This window comes from Quercus lobata, chromosome 4 (assembly GCF_001633185.2).
Source record: "Quercus lobata isolate SW786 chromosome 4, ValleyOak3.0 Primary Assembly, whole genome shotgun sequence".
In the NCBI taxonomy this organism is placed as follows: Eukaryota; Viridiplantae; Streptophyta; class Magnoliopsida; order Fagales; family Fagaceae; genus Quercus; species Quercus lobata.
In genome coordinates this window covers 837,863-859,091 of record NC_044907.1, presented here as the reverse complement: position 1 = coordinate 859,091, position 21,229 = coordinate 837,863, and the positions used below count along the sequence as shown (strand labels likewise).

Here is a 21,229-nt window from a genome sequence, read left to right as displayed (position 1 = left end):
CATGACTCCAAGAAGTTCGTTGATAGCAGGAGCTTGGAAGGCTCAAGTACATGGGGTAGACTAGGCTTGGAGGGTATTTTGTTATTCGTGTACTCCAACTTATTCCTAATGGATTGATTTCGACTTGGAGGGTCGCGGAGAGGTTTTTCGCCGAGTTCTTCGGTTTCCTTTTCGATAACACGTCCTTGTGTTATCTTGTGTTTGCATCTCTCTTCCCTTACTCTTGTGCTTTAAATTTATTGTTTATTTTTCATGTTTGTGCACTAGAGTAGTTTCGGTGATTGCGCTTCATTTACTCTTGTTCCGCACTTAGATAAGTTAGAGTAAAAGTAATCTAGCCGTTATTTTAAAATGGGGGTCTAAACAAGCTCGTGTGCTTTCACACAAATCTAAGCTTTCAATAAATAAAATTTAAAATGGAAAAAATCAAACACTTGGCATACCATAATCTCCGGAGCATAAAGTGATATGTAGAAAGTGAGATAAAGAATTAGTTTTACGTATGGTGGTCCAAACAAACATTAGTAAGAACCTATAGGATTCTTTCTACTCTAAGCTTTTTGCGGAGTGTTCTTCCTGGTACAATCTTTATGTGGGACAACAATTGGACAAATAGGCTACATCAACAAGTTCAACCCAAAGTTCTTTGGACATTCTCATGCTCTTTAACATTCTTTTGGCCATGTTATCACTATCTACCTTGCACATTGGGATCTAAGTAATACCTTCCAAATGAAAAATGCCATTTTCACCACGAATCTACTAGCTCTAGTACCACTTTTTGGAAGTTTGTGGGCCTTTACACAATCACATTCCTACTAAACACTGATACACCACTAAAATATCTGGAAGAGACTCACTTACAAAGCACACCAAGGAAAGTAGAATGAAGGTAGAAGAGGATGAGAACTCTTGGTTTGGAATGAAGGAAAGCATGAGCATACATACTACACCATGCAATCTTAACTTCCACTATATTAAATTACGCAATTTAAAAAATTTACTACTCCATACAATAACTCTTTATTTCATTAATGAAACGGAGAGTTTCATAATCTAAATTAAGCATAACTCACAACAATAGGGCTAGGGAAATTTAACACCTACTCTCCAACAAATTATATGGAGAGCATTAAAGGGAGTCAAATCTCTTAATACAGATGAAGAACGAGAAAAAGATGTACAAAAGAGTGACAATTCACGACTCACTAGCCTAAACTAAGTGTACTTTAAAGAAGATAAGGGCATATGGCTTCTAGGTATATTTTTTGTGACATGAAAAGAAGAAGAAAATAATTCTTCTTTTTTTTCTTTTGTCCTCTTTCTCCTTAATTTTGAAAGAATAATCTAAATGATCATAGACAATTGGGGTTTTTACCAGGACCACCATAATAAAAGTAGTTTCCCCAATTATCGCCGCTTTTCCTATTTTGGACATTATAGCAATTGGGTTGCTCAGTGAAAGTGGCAATGTCCTTGGGAGGCCTAAGATTGTTGGAGCCATCAACAATTTGGATATTCTTGAAGTAACTAGCTCTGCCAAACCCTTCTCCAGAGAAATGACCACTGCCCATTTGTGTTGAGGTGTGCTGCCCATCAGGCTGTGAGTTCACCACCTCTCCTCCCCATTCGACCATTGAAGCACTGTCAGATAAGTATGAGAATAGGAAGGCCGGCCAATATCCCAATACATGCTCATTCCCAAATTGCATCCACCAGTTTCCCTCTTTTGGGTCCTATATATACCTCATTAATATGCCAATTAGTTTGTAATATTTTGAATGACAATTAAAGTTATAAAGCCTAAATATTTTGTAACATTTTTTGATAATCAATATTTTGTAACATTTGTTACTATGAATGTTTTTTAGAGAAAAAAAATACATATGACATGGTCACATATCTGTATCCAAAAATTAGAAGTATTTCATATAAATGGAAATATTGTACTACCTTCCAGACAAGTATGCTAATATCATATTGGGAACCACCGTAGCCGGAAACAGGGTAGATGCTTGCACCCATTGCAATTTGGTTGTTGATTTGAATAAAGCCAGAGCACAGCAAATTGTAGCAACCAGTGGCTTGATATGCATCACTCTGCAGCCATGATAAAAGACTCTTTTCAAAAACCAGTAAAAATAAACAATAAACAGGCTGGTGCTGATGGGGAAGTCAAAAATTAAAACACGGAAACTTACAGTCCAATAAGTGAAGAGTCTAGAGTTGCTATCTCCATATAGATCAGGGCTGACCTATTTTTCCACACAAATAGTTTTGTGAATGAATATTATTAGTAAAGAAAATATTATAGAAAATAATATAGGATGAAATTAAATAATTTATGCACCTGCCAGCCAGCTTCAATGCTATTAAGATCTTCACCAAAAGAACCACCTAGGATCCAGATTTGAGACAAGCTAAACTCATTAGGTTCTTGGATTTGGGGTTTCCACACGTTTATAGTTGCCTTAGCTCCGTAATACTTATCTCCTTCCACATAGACTATTGCATGCTAGAAAATCAACCAAAAGAAAAAAAGTTAAAGTGTTGAGTTCTTAATTTAATCAGTTGTAGATATCATTGAGCTCAAACCTATTATTGGTTAAAAACTAAGTTGTACCTGATGGCCACCTTGATTGATGAGATCAGGCTGAGCGGAACTTGGTTTAGGGATGGTAAGGTGTTTTTTCCTTCCATAACTTTTGATAGAGCTTGCCCTCAATAAATCATCTTCTTTGGTTCTTCTAACCGGAATTGTTCCTTCCGGGCACCTTCCATTCAAGTGCCATAGCTGATTAATGGACTTGGACTTTGAAGACACTTTGCTCTCATCGAATAAACGCCCGTCTGGGTGGAAACTTGGTCTCATCTACGACATGACAATGCAAAACCCCATACATAGTTAATTGATATCAAATTATTATCGATACCAAATTAATGAAAGTTAATTAAAGACAAAAACTAGGATATATATGTATGTATTATGTATATAGCCACCTGGATTGTATGATTTTTGAAGAGAGGATGATCAAAAGCTGGCTGGTTGTTGATATGTATGCAGTCGATTATATCTCCATCCGAGCTCTGTTTTGGACATTTTCTCACACACAGAGACATCAGTCCGAATTCTCAGTTCTATCATAAAATTACACTAGTACTGGGCATGCTGAGATATAGTAGTACATGGGAGTCATGGAGACAACATTGCCCACAAAAGTGAATAATTCTAAGACTCTAGCAGCTGATAATCCTATAATACCCAAATGAGGTATATATAGGTAGAACACAAGCTTTACTTAAAGCAAAATGTTAATCATTGTTATGTATACATCCTGCTCTGTTTTGGACATTTTCTCTCACACAGAGATATCAGTCCGAATTTTCAGTTCTGTCATAAAATTACACTACTACTGGGCATGCTGAGATATGGTAGTACATGGAAGTCATGGAGACACCATAGCCCACAGAAGTGAATAATTCTAAGACTGAAACAGCTGATAATCCTATAGTACCCAAATAAGGTATATATAGATAGAACACAAGCTTTAATTAAAGCAAAAGGTTAATCATTGTTAGTAAAAAAGAGAGCAAAAAGTAAAGATGGGAAATCTATAAATTGAATTGAGGTAGCATTTTAAGTAATAACCTTGATAGATTTATGAGCAGGCTTGTTCAAGAGCTTCAACTGCTGCTGCACCTCCAGTTTAAGTTTCTGATCACCAAAGATGCTGTTAGTATTTCTAATTCCAGCTGCTGCCATTGGTATGAGAAAGCACAAGCACAATCCCAGGGCCATCTTTACCGCCCTCCACCACCTCCTCCCGCTTCCACAAGGCAGCGCCATGAGTGACTAACTCGAACCAAGTGGCGGGTTTAATTAAAGATGTATAATAGCTACTAGCTACAGGTTAAAACCAATACTTTCGTGGGTGGCTATTGAGTGCGTGACCTTTTATTTTCAAGTCTTCCTACCTTATCTTATGCACCCCACCACCAAACCAACCCTTCCCTACAAGCTACAACTACATAATACAAACAAAGGAGCTTGGACATTTTTATCTTTTTTTTTACAGGGCCTAGCCTTTTGAAAACGCAAAAAAAAAAAAAAAAAAACAAAAATTTCTGGTTACTGCAACAAACCAACAAATTGAACTGCCGACGCTTCCCTCTTCCCTTTGTATGAGGCTAGAAGAAAAAGAATATGAGAAATCCGTGGTTCATTCTTGATTCTTCCGCTGTTCCCTTTGCAATACTTAAACAGCATTTGTTCCTCCTCTTTGGACTGTTTTCCACATGCTATATTTCTCTCCATATTTATGCACAAACAAACTTCTACAAGGATCACCTTTTCCTAATCCTCTCGTTCGCAGTCTGAAACTGACACATTACACATAATTACTCAATTGCTCCTCAACTAACATAACCCTATTTTTGGCCATGTCTAAATGGGACTTTGAATTAGCTTTTTTACTGTAACATTTCAGCTTAGAAGTACAATTTTTTTATAATCTTATATGTATAACTATATTTTTGTTAACTTTCAACGAGTAACTAAATAAATTTTTAGTATAAGAAAATCTAGACACAATTAACAAACTTGCATAACGATTGCAAATTTAGAAAGAACGCCGAGAAAGTAGTAAATGAAATTATGGAGGTTTTTTTTTTGTGTCTTTTTTGGGTGTGTAGAAGAGAAAAGAGAACCTATTAAATTTTGTTATTGCACCCTTTGATTCTTTGATTGGTTTAAGAAGGTCATTAATTACCTTCAGGAAACCTATTCAAATCAAGTCCCTGAAATTGCAGTTTTGAACATGTAAGCACCAAAAGATAGCTAACCTAAAGGAGTTTGCAAAAACAAATGTAACTTTTGGGGCTTTTAGCCTAAAGTGGGATAAAAGATTTATATATTACTTAGAGATATTGACACATATATCTTATCAGTTTTCGAGATAATTTTACCGGTTTCGCTGATTTTTAAGTACACTGATTTAGAAAAAAAATTGACTTTTAATATTTGTCTTTTTAATTTTTTCTCATTAAAATATTATTAAAATTTTTCAAAAATAATATATTAACAAATTACAAAGTGCAATATTGATAATTTAATAAATTTAAAAAAATACTAATGAATGTCCTTTTAGGCACTGAATCCAATATTGAGTCCGATATTTTCCTGTCATCTCAGACTGCACTGTGGATCCTAACTTCACATGCATACATTGTCGCGGTCATGAATTGATTGGCTAATAGGCCTTCGTGACCAATAAAATTACGTGATTTTGAATGGCTGGCCTAGGTATTGTGGCCGATAGTTTGTCCTGTTAGCAACATGTCGACAATGAATCAATGATAATAAGTGCACTTGTCATCAAGTAATTGGACGTAGACAAAACCAGATAGTATCACTGAGTGGCCGATGGTTTCCTTTTCCTTTTTTTGGTTGTAAATAAGCCCACAATATTGAATTAGACTCGAGAAAAAACTTGTTCATATTAGTTAGTTTAGAAAATAAGTCAATTTCAAATCTTAAGTTTATGTTTGATTTTTAAATAAGTTAAGCTTAAACATAATAATTGTGTTTATGAACAAACAAGTAAATATGAAGGTTAAATTTAAGTATATATAATATAATATTTATATAAATATTTGTCTAAAAATATATTTAGATAAACTTGAAATTGAATTGTATAAGTTTAACAGTAAGTTCATATAATATTTAATTATTATTTGTAGTTTATTGATGATACAAACAATCTATTAATAGTAAAAATTCATAGAATTGTGAATAGATAAAATATTTTAGTCATGATTTTACAATATATAGAAAAAGAATAATTTAATCATATAGCTCATAAACGAATTCAGGTTTGCTCAACAAAAAAATGAGTCATACTTCAACATAAAATCTTGTTTGGAAATGAGTTCGAACTCGACTCATGTTTTAAAAAATTTTAATGAACAAATTTAAATTTTTAATACTTAACTCAACTTGGCTCATTTATTAAACAGGATACAGTTATAAATATATTTGACCTTTGGGTATTTTCCAGAGATGCTAAAAGTGCAAATGGTTTTTGCATCCAATTTGATCTAGTCCCCACTCCCCACTATTATCTTTTCGTATTCAAATATATCTTAAATTCCCCAGGAAATTCCAGAAACTATTGCACAAATTCTTTTATCTACTCAATGGCGCTCATCATATGGTTCGTATCATTACTCATAAATATTCTTCATTAAAATAATTAGAAACCTTTTTTTTAATCCCATACAAATATTAGTGTGACATGACAAGATTCCCAGAAAAATTGTCTGTGCTGCTACTAATCATTACTTTTCCAGATCAATTTGAAAGGCCAAAATTAAAACAAGTCATAGAGGTGCATGAATATTGTAAGTAGAACAACTACGATAAGTCCAAAAATATATATATATATATATATAATTACAGTTGTCCACCACTATTGTAGTGTGGGATTTCGAATATAATGGTCGAAGTGATGAGTCTATCATTTCCTGTGGAATCACAAGCTCGAAGTCTCATCTTGAAAAGTAATGAGGACAGCAGCCCTTACTACTGAAACCCATCATCAAGCATTTTCCCGTCACAAAAAAGTATACAGTTGAAAGTGATATAATCCAAGAACATAACCGAAAGTCTTCCATGTGATTCAAAATTGTCCGCACCTTCCTTATCGTTGATCTTCAACATTAATGATTTAATTATATATATATATATATATATAGAGAGAGAGAGAGAGAGGCGGTAGGTGTGTATACCATTTTGACACTATTATATTATTTACTAACTTTATTATATTAATATTTTCAAAATCTTTTTCTTATATAATTAAATTACACATTTTCTTTGTTTACAAGATGCACATCAAATTTTATTCTAATAAGATATTATTTATTATTTGATTCATAAATATATGTTTTATGTATAATATATTAAAATACAAAAAAAAAAAAAAAATTAAAACTTGAACATTTTATAAAGGAGATAATTATTCATATTATCTTGATAGTTTACTAGTGTTAAAGGTTATATATAAAATATTACATTCTCCTAATCAAACAATAGTCTTCTCAATCTCTTTTGCAATACTAGAAAAAGCTAGAGAATTACAATTACATGTGAAGGTATACTATTACTTAAAAAACGATATATTATTAAAACTATCATATATGTGCTTAATATCCTCAAGAATCTAAGCTACTACAGTGAACAAAAATGATCTGAACTTAGAAAAAGAAGTCATTAGATGCCTATACAAACCAATAAAGTGCAAAACAACACCCTTCAGATTCACCACGGCAATTAAGAAATACAATCTAAAGGATTAATTTTCAAAGTGTATATATATATATATATATATATATATATGAAAGATTTTCACCAAAGCAAAATAAATCTTACTTACAAGAATCATCAGATCTCCAAAGGATCGTCACGTGCAGGAGGATCGTTAGGTACCTATATTTGGTGCCATATGATGTGATCCATCCAATGCCTATTCGTCCAATACCCCAGAGCAGTGGATGGACTAGTCTTGACGGACGATACCTTGTACTTAGTCCTCTAAACCTTTGCATATTATTCTCAATTCCATTATCTTTATATGGAAAGAACTTGCATACCATACCCAAAGATCCTTCTACATATTCATATCCTTCAAATATGGAAAGGTAAACCTAAAGATCTTGACACATTAACCCCAATACACTCCCTATAAGGGAAGTGCCTAAATACATGAGAATTGGTCAGCTCTATACCGCTATATAAGCACCAAGCCCCCACCTCTCTAAGGTACGTAGAATTTCCTAACTCATACATTTGGAGTTGTTGGAAACCATTGAGTTACTGACTTAACATTCAGAGGGTTTTTGGCTAGCACCACACCGGTGTACTTTATAGGTCTTTCATTCTTTATGTACCCCCTGTAGACACCTCATTTTGTACTCGATTAATAAACTTTAGTCTCCCGTCCCAATGATAAGCTTAACTTGTATACAAAAAGTAATTAAAGTTATTTTGATAGTTTGGAAGTAATCACAACTCAAAAGTGCTCAAATCACTTTGAAAATGATTTTGAAAAATGATTTTGAAAAATGACTTTAGCTCACTGTTTTGACCATAACTTTTGATTCACAAAGAATGTTTGAGTGAGGTTTATTTCATTAGAAAGTAGATATCTTGAGCTTCAATTAAAAAAAAATATATAAATATATATATATATTTTTTTCTAATTTGAATTTATATTGAGTGAGTTATGACCGTTTGAAGTTGGGCTATCTAAGTAGTCAAAATTAGGGTTTTTGGGGAGCGTGCATATGCAGGCCTTTTTTGGGGGTTCTAGAACTTTAGTTTTAGGGGCCTAAAACATCATTCATTGATGTGGGCTGGCCCCTAGACCCTTGGGAAAGTCCAAAGACATCTAAAAAGTCCTGAAAACCTTAGTTTAAACATAAAAATACAACCTTATGCCTCCAAACTCAAAACCTAGCTTGAAAGAGTGCCTCTTTTCTTTCTAAATCATATTTTATCTCTTAAAAACCCTAGGGCAGCAGCTAGCACTTTTTTTTTAAACAAATATTCAAAACATTTTTCTAGCACAAAACTAAGGCAGAAACTTGTTTTTAAGGGGATTTCTCAAAAACCTTTTTTTTCCTTGAGTTGTGATTACCTATGAACTATTGAATACTTTGATTCCTTTGATTATCACTTGATCTTGTTGTGTAGGTACAATGGGGCCGATTAAATATCAACCAAGTTGTGTTCAATAAGCAAGGTGAGTCTCTCTTCATGACTCTTCTTTAATTTGGGTTTTATAACTTGTATTCTTTTTGTTCTTAATTTTATTTACATGTCATATATGCTTAGAAATCTGTTTTTCTTTATTTGACTTTGTTTTGTTGTGTCTTACCATGCCTTGAATGAAGGGTTGAATTAGATATTAGAAGCATGCTAGGTTTTGTTTGATTGTTATTTGGTTGTGCTTTAAAACTATTTTTCTGGGCGTGTATACTCGAGGCATACGTATGCATACTTCATGTATGCACACGCATACTCGTGCCCAGAAACCTAGATTTAGGATCCTTGTTTTTTATTTGTTTTGCATAGTTTCAATCACATGTTTAGGTCATGTTAAGTCTAGTTTTCACATTTTTAGTATTAGAGTTAGTAGAATAACATGTTTCACATGCTTTGATTGTTGACAAATAATTAGGGTTTATATCTTGGCTAAATCACATGAACATGCAATGATGAATAGGTGTTGTGGTGCTATGAGGTAAGTGAGGTAAGTCATGCATAATTACATAAACATGCATTTGATTTGGTTGATGAACATGACGAATATGCTTAATGATTAATGTCTTGTTGATGTTTTTGTTTTGTGATGTGCTTGCTGCCCTTGAATATATATTGCTAGATGAATGGTATGGTTTGATGCTATGGATGAGTGTGGGACATATGCCATGTTTGGATGTTAGATGCATGTCAGTGTGTGTAAGTTTAGAATAACATATTAGAGGAACCTTTGATGGGATTAAAATTTGGAACACAATGAGTGAAGGTTGACCTACGGGTTTGGTGGGGTTGGGTGCCTATCACCTTCCCATCCTCATACCTAAACTCTGAACATGTGCTCTGGTAAAGATTAGTCATTCTACAAAGGGCACTATATATATGGTTCCTAGACCTAATCTAGGTGGCGACTCATTGTTTCTTCGCCCTGGTCCACTTGGTTGAGGCGTACACCCGTTGTTGCGCAACCACACCCAGCAATTGCGTGATTAGACAATTGACTCACTAACAATAAATTGCATCATTAGTTGGCACTATTTGTAGGAAAGTGTGACTAGCCATATCACCACTCCAAGTTGTATGATCCAAACCCAATCAATGACTACCACAAACCTTGAAAACGAAAATCCTTCTAATGCAATGGAAAGACAACAATAGACTTTTGTTGCCATTGTTGAACAACTCACAAAAAAATCAAGAGCTTAAGCAATAGGTTAACCAACTGTAAGAGTGCCACGCTGTGGGCACAAGGTGGAGGGGAGTCGTCATCTAGTTTTTGCAATAGTCTAAGAACCATATATATAGTGTCTGCTTGAGGAAGGACCTTTTGATCTTAGTACCAGAGATATGAGTTCGGAGTTTAGATACATTCTTAGGAAGGTGTTAGGCACCTAAGATCGCCCTAAGGTTGGCCTCTCATCATTGTGTCTTACGTCTTAACCTCATTAACAACATGTTTAAGACTTGTATTCTAACTCACTCACACACTAGCATACATCTAAGCATACAACATGGCATCATTCATCCTTAAACACATACATATCTACCTTTAAACAAAAGAGAGCCAAACCTAAATGCATATAAGAAACCCTAGCATGTGAAACCCTATCATACATCTTAAAACAAGGCAGCAACCCAATCATGGTAGCTAGGCATCATGACAATTAAAAAATCATAAAAAGCATACAATTGTACATAAAATTAACATTCAAACGACATACATCATCAGATGCATGTTCATACTAATGCATGACTTACCTTCACTTACCTTTCAGCAACACAACACCTATGGCATTAATGCATGGACATGTGAATGAATGACATGGCATTTAAACTAAGAAACCCTAATCTAAACATATGATAGCAAATAAACAAACAATCATGTGAAACAGAAACTTTGGAAATGTAAAAACATAGAAAAGAAACTAAACAAGACAACATATGAAAGCAGAAGCAAAACAAACAAATAAAAATTAGGGTTTCTGGGTAGCAACTCAAGCAAGCAAGAATAGGCTTGCGTATGCATAATCAAGCCTGCTTGCGCAAGCAAGATCATGCATACACAAGTCCTTGCCCAGGAAACCTAAAAACACAGAAGTAGTGCAGAACCTCAAAACAGAAATTCTAACAAACTAACATGCATTTTAAGCATACAAAAACGTAAACCTAATCTAGAAAATCATATTAAAATGTATTCTAACAAACAAACAAAGAAAACAAGAAGATTTAAAGGCAGAAAATAAAAGAAAGGAAAAAAGAAAAGTTTATATTAGATACCTCACACAAAAGCTTTCCAAGCTTGACTTTGATCGTTCCACTCAATCAAGTCTATTCACAAACCAATAAGAAAGTGATTAGCAATTTTAAACTAGAAACTCCCTTTCGATTCACTATTTTCTAGTGAATCTTTTATTTTTCCTATGGGATTTCTGTGTGTTTTGAAAATGTACCCTATAAGGCTTTATATATTGAAAACAATGGGGGTTGGAATGGCTCCTAGACAATGAGGGATTCATTCCAAACCTTAGCCATTATTGTAGAAAACTTGCATTTTTTATGTTTTTGAAACCTACATACGTAGGAGTGTGCCTGCGTACGCATGCTTTAGCCCATGTATGTAGGCCGCTACCCACGTATGTAGGCTAAAGGCCACTTTGGTCTTTCATTTCCAAAAATAGATTTTTGCTTATTTAAAATGTTATATTTTCTATTTTAATACTCCTCAAGTCAATTTGATATCTGATTGGGCTCTAAATTGGCCTTGGGCTTAAAGTTTGTGCATCATTGAGAAAAGGAGGCCCGAGCCATAAGGGGTACAAAATGCGGTGTCTACAGATGCCCCTCTTTTGATTCGTGGGCTTCGCTAACTGAATCAAAAGAATAACAAACAAAACATTTTGTTTCAACTTACGGCTTGAGCCCAACCCATGCATGCGACACACATCATGCATACATGGGGTAGGGTGCAACTCCGGAGAGCTGCGTAAATTTGTATGTTCGAAATCCCAACTTTGCTGCTTAGGAAAAGAGAAACGACAGGTTCACTACCCTAGAACCTATTTTGCCACTTGCAAGCAAATGGCGAGTTACTCACTGTCCTAGATTCACTTAAAAAGAAAAAGAAAAACAAACAAGGGCACTCTTTGAGCTAACCCAACAAACAACAAAAGGATATAGTCTTATGGTATCCATCTGGGGCTTTTGTCTCAAACATTTCCGGGTGACTTACTTGTTTTGTCTTCTTCGCTTCTTTCTCTACTTTTTCTGATGAGGCACTTGCCTCGGGTTAACCTTGGCCTCTTTCTCTATCTCTATCTCTACCTTTTTCTATCATGCTTGCATGTTCAATTCTTGGGGGATATGTGCACAAATAGTCTTGATTACTGGATCCACTAGATGTGATGAAAACTCGCTGAGGAGTAAGTGTGTATGGGGAGGAATCTTATGCCTCCTCCACGACTTACTTGGGGATGAAAAACTCACTGAGGAGTAGTAGAAATGGACTTATTAAGGAGTAATGTAGCTTTGTAAATATGTGATCCACTGGGAAAGAATCTTCTACTTCCTTCATGGTATGTTGAGGACTTTAAGGAAGAATCTTCTGCTTCCTCACTAGGGATGCTTTTATGTGTACTTGATCTACTGGGGAAGAATATTCTACTTCTTCACTGGAGATTGTTTAAGTATGCTGAGGTCTATCAGGGAAGAATCTTCTGCCTCATCCATAGGGATGATGTTTTAGATATGCATGATCCATTAGGGAAGAATATTCTACTTTCATACTAGGGATAGTGTTTTTGATTTTATGTGATCCGCTGGAAATGGTTTTGGGATGTACATGCTTAATTGGGGGGAAGAGTCTTCTGCTTCCTTCATTGCTCACTAGGAGCCCTTGATGATTTTGTGTCTGATTGGGGAAATCTTGGGATGTTTTCCTTTTTTTATGGATTTTTTAATACTGTTCATGACTAAACTACACGTAGTTTAGTGGTGAGGCCTAAACTACATGTAGTTACCCATCAGCCCGCCTTTTCATTTTTTCTCCAACGGTTACCAATAGTTTCTTTTTTTTCTTTATTCCCTTCATCTCCCTCATCTCTTCACAATCTTCATAACTCTTTTTTTTCTCTCTAAAAAAGACCTCCCTCTCCTCTCTTTTCCCCACACCTTCTGGTTCTCTGATTCTCTAATTTTCTCCTTAAACTCTCTTCATCTTCTCCAATGGCATCAAGGCCAAGAAGTCCTCCAATGTCCTTTCCTCTAATGCATTTCACCTCACCCGCTGGAGTGGGGTAGTGAGATTGATGGGGCGTCCATTGACATACCAGTAGAGAATCACATTTCCATGGTTGAATTTGTAAGTTTTTCAAACCTTTCTCATTTTTCAAGTTTCTCTTTTATCTTCCATTTTGATGTGTTTTTGGCCATGTAAATGCTTGGGTTTTGTCATGGGATGGGTTTAGATGAAAATTTGACACATTAGAAGAGGTAGAAACATGATTAAGATTGATTTTGGGTGATATATGCTGGAAAATGTCGAAGGATTGTTCCTGTCTGTGCTTCTACATACGTGGGCTCGAGCCTGCTTATGCAGCTTGTATTCATGCATACACAGTTCTGTTCATGCGTACGCAACTCTGTGCTTGAGACTCTGCGTACATAGGGATAGGCTTTCATACATGGGGTCTTGTTTGTGAACATGGGCTTTAACTTGGATAACGTGTTGGGCATCTAGTTGGGTCTTGGCATGTTGGGGAGGAAGTACTCCACCAAGACCATTCGCTACTTCGACTTGGTGTGGGATTACATGCTTTTCCCATAGAGGACTATGGAGAAGCGTGTCCATATGGCTAGGGCCTTCGTTCTACACTTTTTAGGAGCTTTCCTATTTGCTAATGGTGGGCAAACGATGTCTTTGAGGTGGTTGACCCTTTTCCAAAACTTTCGAGATGCACAAACGGCCAATTGGGGGCAAGCATGTCTCACCTATCTTTACTCCACCCTCGACACTCTCAGTTGAGGCACCTTGCGGTAACTTATGGGGCCTTGGAAGCTTCTTGAGGTTAGTTCTTTTTCCATTCCTTGCATCTTCATTTGTAGCTTGTAGTCTTGTAAACTGTATTGTCTTATAAATTGTCATCTTGCAAACTATCATCTTGCATCTAACCTGTGGCTTGTGCTTCTTTTTGCAACAATGGGTTGCTAGGTATGGCCTCATAACCTCGGGCAATGATCTAAGTCTGAGGTAGTTCCCTTGAGTGAGGGCTCACCTTACTGGGTTAACTTTAGATGAGGTAAGTTTAAGAGTTCTATTTTTTCATGCTTCTTCATGCATTTCCCTTAGGATACCCTTCTTCTAATCTTGTGTCACTATAGGTTAACTAGACTTTATGGGTCAACCAACCCTTTCCTGCTTTTTCGGACTTGGAACCTGCCACCCTTATTGCTTTGGAGATTACTCTATCCTTTAAAGGAGTGGGCTCAAGGGCACTCTACCTAGCAGAAAGGGTGTGATGTCAACTGGTGGGTAGGGATGACCCACAGATTCCGATGGATCCTCCTGAGTTCATACTTGCCCCACACTCCCTAACCGATGTAGAGTACAACTTATGGGGGAATGGCGTTCCCTACGTTGGATGGCTCCTTGAGGGATTGGACTCTGAGGAATTCAACATCACTTGCCTCATGCCTCCTTTATTGCTCAAGTATATGCTCTATTTCTTCTTCTTCTCTTCTTTTTCCTTTACCTTGTTTGTCATGATCTCTAATGGTGGAAAACTGTAATAGAAGGAGTTGTTGCCGGTGAGCTGATTGACCCTCCACATCTCCCTTGGATGGTCTATGCTTATGGCCTTGATGGCTTTGCTTGGGAGTGTGTTGTGTCCCGTAATCCTAATGTCATGGGCTATCCTTTTCCTCCCAACACTTGAGCGATGAGTTCTTCCTTCCCTTTGTTCTTTCTCTTTTTTCCATTTCTCTCTTTTCATTTTGGCCACTAACCTTTCTTTATTTGAACTTCAGCCCACCATCCAAGAGCATAAGGAGTTGGTATGGTTGGCTGGGAATCTCAAGTTAGAGGTAACCAACTATTCAAGAAGCTTGTACTATCCTAGAGGGGCAGCCCACTCGAGCGGTGGTGATGATGATGATAATGACAATGGTGATGAGGAGGATTCGGAGGCGACTCCTAGCTACCAACAAAGGAAGAGGTGGTACCATTGATTACTTGTAGTCCAGACATATATGCATACAACACATATCTTTCTCTCTTCTTTTTTGCCTTTTTTTTATTTATTTAGTTTTTAGTTTTTATTTCCTTTAGCAAACATTTGAAGTTAGTTTGAGACAAAGGTTTTATTTAATAACATTTTTTTTTTTTTTTTACATTTATGCTTTTAATTGGGACTAGCACTTAATTTACAAGATATATGGTTAATTGTATGTTTCTATACAACATTGCTTCTTTGATGCTTGAAATCTTGTGCTCGGAATATGCCTTGAATGATCCTTTAGGTTGTAACCCTAGGAATGCCTTGGAGTAAAAAACTATGCTTAAAACAAGGGCGAATGGGCTTCTGCCAAGTGCTATGCATACATAGGGCTGGGCATATGTACGCAACTTTGACTTTGCCTACATAGGGTTGACCATGCATACATGGGCCGCGAATCAAAGGAAACCCTTACCGCCCTACTTAAGTATAAAATTAGTAGTTTGAGTCTAAAACCCTCACCAACATATTTTCAACCCAGAGAGCCCTTTTTTGAGGTCCGCTAATGGCAGAAAACTCTTCACTCAATGTCTTAGCTTGGATTAGGAGGCTTGGTCCTAATTTCAAGGATTCCATCGCCCCCTGTGGTCTTTCTTGTGTCTTTCCATACCATCAAATAAGGGTGGATGAGCCTCTTCTTCATGCAGTTGCCATCTATTAGGTTCCTTCTCAACATGTTTTTCACTTCAATGGAATAGAACTATGCCCCACTATCAAAGAATTTGTTGCCATCATAGGTGAATTGGAGATTGACAATCTCATCTTCCCTACCATGGGAATGGATCTTCCCTCCTTGCTACAAGTTATGTTAAGCATCCCTTCTGTTACAGCCAATAGGTGGTGTGTCTTCGACAAACTCAACCTTAGGCTGGTTTCTAATCGATCCACATATGCAGGTTGCTGTCCACGTATGTGGGTCGAGAGCCACTTTGGTCTTTCATTTCCAAAAATTGATTTTTGCTTATTTAAAATGTTATTTTTTCCATTTTTGCACTCCTCAAGTCAATTCGATATTTGATTGGGCTCTAAACTAGCCTTGGGCCTTAGAGTTTGAGCATCATTGGAGAACGGGGGCTCGAGTTGTAAGGGGTATAAAATGCAGTGTCTACACACGCCTGTTAAACAATTAGAATGAAGCTGAATGTGACAATTGTCTCCCTTAAACAAACAACCAACATGAAAGAGAAAAAGAAGAGGAGAGAAATGTTGCTAGGAAGCGCACTACGAGGGATGGTAGCAATTGCTCATCCAAGTTAGAGAGGCAAACTTTTCATGGAACATTACATGCAAACGATGAAGGATAAGACAGAATTAATGATGAGTGCCATGTCAGGGCAAGTAGCCACCAATCTCGACAACCTATTCCACCACACCAACTCTCCCTTCACAGTGCAAATCACTTCATGCATTTTGCTACTCAAGTTTAGAATGCCTCAATTGGAAACCTATGATGGGTTAATGGATTCAATTGTTAATCTTAAGTCCTTCATGTACTGAGCCTTCCTTACTACCTTGAAGGGGCTAGCTAGAATCTAGTTTAGGAAGATCATTTTGAATTTCGTCTCATCCTTCAAAGAGCTGAGTGGCCTAATTATCACCCACTTCATTGGAGGGTAGAAGCATAAGCATTTTTTTGCAAACTTACTACACATCAAATAGCATGATAATGAAAGCTTGAGGTCATTTATGGCTCAATTCAACAAGAAGACCTTTCTAATCAACGAGGTAGATGATAAGGTTCTCATGACGGCTTTTACCAATGGGCTCTACCCAGAAGAACTCCTCTTCTCTGTGTATAAGAACAACTCGAAAACTATGGTAGATGTCGATACCTTGGGGTAATGACCACCCTGAAACAATGACCTATGTGAGAATGGTAAAAGCAAAGAGGGACACGAGTGTCCCCTTAAAAATGTACACATTGGGTGTGAATTTTGATAGTAAGCCATTTTAATTATGGTTTAAGAGTAGCCACCGATTTTTGGGTTTTTCTAGGTGTAATTGGTCACCTACTTTGATTTTATTACCATTCCTATGTTAAGAAAAAGTTGGTTTTTCCTAATCTAAAAGGAATATAAGAAAATCTTGATTTATGGATTTAGAAGTTCGGTTATGCGTGGAGAAAGTGCTAGGTACCCCATGACACATGTCACAAGATAGTCCTTTGTTTTAATAAATTCTTAAGTTTTGGTCATTGGCAGATAAAATCAAGCTATTGGCTTTAGCTTTGAGGGCTTAAAAACTTTGGGTTTTGAGGTTTGATTTGGAAAGATATGTGGCAATCATCAAGATAAAAAAATATCTCGACTTGCTTTACATGATTCTACATCAAAAAAACTTTCCTTATAGAAATCTGGACCTTTAAATGCGTGTGCATACATGGGGTATGCGTACGTATGTTTTCAATATGCGTGCTCATGAATGAAACATGTGTATGCATACTTAGGGTTTCTGCAAGTTTTTCTACTCACCAAAACATCCTTCAAGCTAAAGATTCACAAGATTGGGCCCTAAATCAACCTTGGGCCTCTGACTGATGTCGTTGTTGGCAAATGGGGCTTGAATTGTAAGGGATACAAAATGAGGTGTCTACAATCACCAAATTCTATGTTGATTTTATTACCAATCCTAGACTATGAAAAAGTTAGTTTTTTCCTAATCTAAATGGATGATAAGAAAAAAAATCTTGATTCTTGGATTTAGAAGTCTGGTTACGTGTAGGGAAGGTATTAGGCACCTAGCAAAAACTTTCGTGAGACAATCCTTTGTTTTGGTAAACTCTTAATTTTTGGTCAATGGTAGATAAAAACAAGTTGTTGCCATTAATTATGGGCTTTAAGGTTTAAGTTGGGAAAGGTGTGTAGCCTTTTGTAATGCTTTGCTAGCACATTGGAATTATTACCAAATTTTCACAACGAAAATCTGGTACACTTTGCCTTATTTTTGTGATGGAAATCCTGCAACATTTCAGGTCAGTGCATTTTGGCAAGGATAATGCTATCCTTACCAAGCTTTCACGATGGGAATATGGCAAGAAGATGCCACATTTTCACGGTGAAAATTTGACAGAGTTTTGCATTAGGTATGTCATGGAACACCGATAGGTTTTCATGGCTATGTATATGATATGCATCAATATGCTCGGACTAAGGTATTCTAAGGTTCACCAAAGTATCAAACACGTGATGCATGTTGTATACATGAAGAAATCAATGTCACTAACTATCATGGATTGGGGCAATCACATAAATGGTAGGTCATGCATACAATGAAGCACGAATATGCATCTACAACATAGGCCTTGAATGCATACCCACACTCCAGAGTTAAGAGCATCCATGATTAAGGTGGGGTTGCCTTCCTAACTAGTTATGTCCATCATCTGAAATGCATGACTACTTTTACAACATACATAGCATGCACAAGATTTATCAACATACAGAGCGTAAATGTAGACATATCCAAACCCAGAAGGTGCGGTCCAAGGCAAGATGCAAGAAAAGAACCGTAATCTAGGAAAGTGACTAGACATGATTCTAAAGGAAAGGCTTGGAAAGAAGGGACCTCACAGAGGGGATAAACTCCATAATATAACGATCAACGCCCTTTTTGCTTGCTTCTTGGAAGTTATGTGCATGCTCCATCAAACTCATGAAATAAATAAAAAAGGAAGCCAACAGACAAGTATAGAAACAAGCAAAGAAAGAAAGCAAACATGCAATCGAAGGAAGCATGTGAACAAAGAGAGTATGCAATTGTGGACACCTAATTTTGTCCATTGAACCCCTTTTTCTATTGCTTTAAGGAGGGATATCATCGTTTGTTGAACATTGGGTTCTTAGCAACGTGACTCGTGTGATTGTGTATCTAGAGTGGGGTGTGTGAGTGTGTGCCCCTTTTTCTTACTTTTATTTTAGGAGTTGTCACCAACCATTGGTTTTGTATTAAAAGGGGGCATCTACAGTGCAAGCAAAGTTTAAAGGGGGCATCTGTAGACAACTCATTTTGTACCCATTAATAAATTTTGGCCCCCGGCCCCAATGATAAGCTTGAAATATGTCAACCAAGGGTAATTAAAGAGGTCACAATAATTTGGAAGTAATCATAACTCAGAAGTGCTCAAATCGCTTTGAAATCGATATTGAAAAATGACCTTTGCTTACTTCTTTGACCATAATATTTGATCCACAAAACAATTTTGAGTGAGGTTTATTTCATTGGATATTAGACATCTTGGGCTTCAATTTGAACACAAAATTTTCTTAATTTGGACTTATATTGAGTAAGTTATACTGATTTGAAGTTGGGCCAACAAGACAGTTCGATTTTCTGGGTTTTAAAACTTCATTTTAAGGGCCCAAAGTATCATGCTTTGATGGGGCTGGCCCATAGATTCTTGAGAATGTCCAAAGATCATTAAAATGCCCCCAAACCCCTAATTTTAACTTATAAATAATAATCTTATATCTCCAATCAAAACCCTAACTAGAGAGAGTTATTTTTTGGCCTCTATCTTCTCTAAAACTCTAATTCTCTTTTCCAAAACTCACACATAGAACGTTTTTACAAATAAAAACCTCTATTTAGTTAGTTCTAAGGAAGAAAATATTTTCCAGAATTGATTTCTCAAAACTTTTTTCAAAACTTTTTATTCTTGAGTTGTGATTACTAACAATTGTGGTGTTCTTTGATTATCTTTGTCTTCTCCATCTAATCTTTGTGTTGTAGGCACCGAGGGGCTAGTTAAACAACTTCAAATTTGTGATTCTAAAGCAAGGTGAGCCTCTTTTCTATGGTTTCCCACTTTGCTTAATATGATTCGCATGATTTTCTTGGTATACTTTCTCCATTTTTGTTATATTTGATTTGTTTGATGTTCTTAACTATGTTTGATATGTTTTAATATGATATTAGGTTGTTTATAATCTATTTTAAGTTGTTCTTGTATCATTATTTTGGTTTCATGAAAAGTTTAACATGCATGTTTATTTTATGCTAGTTTAGTATACTTGTTGATTTTGTTTCATGTTTATTTGTTTATATTGTTGTTTGTTTTATTTGCTTCATGTTAGTTTAAGTGTTTAGGGTTCTAACTTGTTTGATTTCTATTGTAATATCTTTGAATGATGAAATTTGTAAAAATGTCATTTTTTCAAATTTGTGCTAAAGGATGCATACGCATGATTGAGTATGCGTACCCACCCCGAATCTAGATTACGGCAAAATCTTGTTTTTTTAATATTATTTTAGTCACTTTGTAACATGTTATTTGATTCAATTTGACTCCATTTAGGTTAATATGTTGAGTTTAATTATTTCTCATTCTTAGTATATTTGATATTCTTTCCTTGTTTGTTTTATTTAGTTATCAACTTGCCATGTTTAATTTATTTTGTTTGATTATGTTTTATTTGTTTCCTTTTATATTGTGATCTTTAATATGTTGTGTGTTTTATTTTCCTTGAGTGCATGATGTATGTTTAACTTAAGGATTAGGGCTCTCTTAATAAACTTTTTAATAAAATATGGCCTAGCAATAAATAATGGAGGACAGCCCACAAGTCACGCAGTCTTGGGTGTCTAACACCTTCCCAAGCCATACCCAATCTCTGGACCCATAATTTGGTACGTGGACCCATGTATGTAAGTGATTGGCCCAAAAGGCCCAATATGGTTTCTAGACTTAATCTAGATGGCAACTCCACTTTTCTCTGCCACGATCCATTCGGCTGGGACGTACTTTCCTATGCACCCACAAATTGCAAGGAATGTAAAGGAGGGTGGGGATGTTGCAAGAAAGTAAAAAGGAATTGCAAGTGATGTAAAGGGGAATGGGGATGTTGCAAGAAAATAAAAAGGATTTCAAGGAATGTAAAGGCAAGTAAATAAAATCCTAGATAATTAGGTGGTATGGGATTTCTTCTCCCTAAGGCTCCACTTGGGAGGAGGGAATGAAATGGAATGGAAAGGAATGAAAAGAATCATTTTAGAATATTCTTCCCTTCCCTTATTTGGAAGTTTTAATGGAGGGAATGGAAAGTCTATTCCCTTGTTTGGAAGTTTAAGTAAGAGGGAATGAAATGGGTAGGAGGAAACACTCATTCTTCTCCTTAAAATTTCAAATTTTCATTCTCCCAAAAAT

At 36.0% G+C, this 21,229-nt stretch overlaps 1 protein-coding gene across 1 annotated transcript; it reads right to left on the bottom strand.

Moving 5' to 3' along the window:
• Window positions 1-999: 999 nt before the first annotated feature.
• Window positions 1,000-4,000, bottom strand: LOC115986906. The gene is made up of 7 exons (XM_031110273.1): window positions 3,650-4,000; window positions 3,001-3,087; window positions 2,624-2,872; window positions 2,351-2,515; window positions 2,202-2,255; window positions 1,954-2,100; window positions 1,000-1,736 (listed from the first exon to the last, which is right to left on the bottom strand). The coding sequence occupies exons 1-7, from the start codon at window positions 3,845-3,847 to the stop codon at window positions 1,356-1,358; spliced, it is 1,281 nt and encodes a 426-aa protein (XP_030966133.1). The 5' UTR covers window positions 3,848-4,000; the 3' UTR covers window positions 1,000-1,355.
• Window positions 4,001-21,229: the final 17,229 nt, after the last annotated feature.

Excerpts from the sequence above, each read along its gene's own strand:
- LOC115986906 (XM_031110273.1), bottom strand. The coding sequence starts at position 3,847 with ATGGCGCTGCCTTGTGGAAGCGGGAGGAGGTGGTGGAGGGCGGTAAAG. Across the intron at positions 2,873-3,000 it reads TCAAAAATCATACAATCCAG|ATGAGACCAAGTTTCCACCC; the intron begins GTGGCTATATAC and ends GTCATGTCGTAG. Across the intron at positions 2,516-2,623 it reads TCAATCAAGGTGGCCATCAG|CATGCAATAGTCTATGTGGA; the intron begins GTACAACTTAGT and ends TTGATTTTCTAG.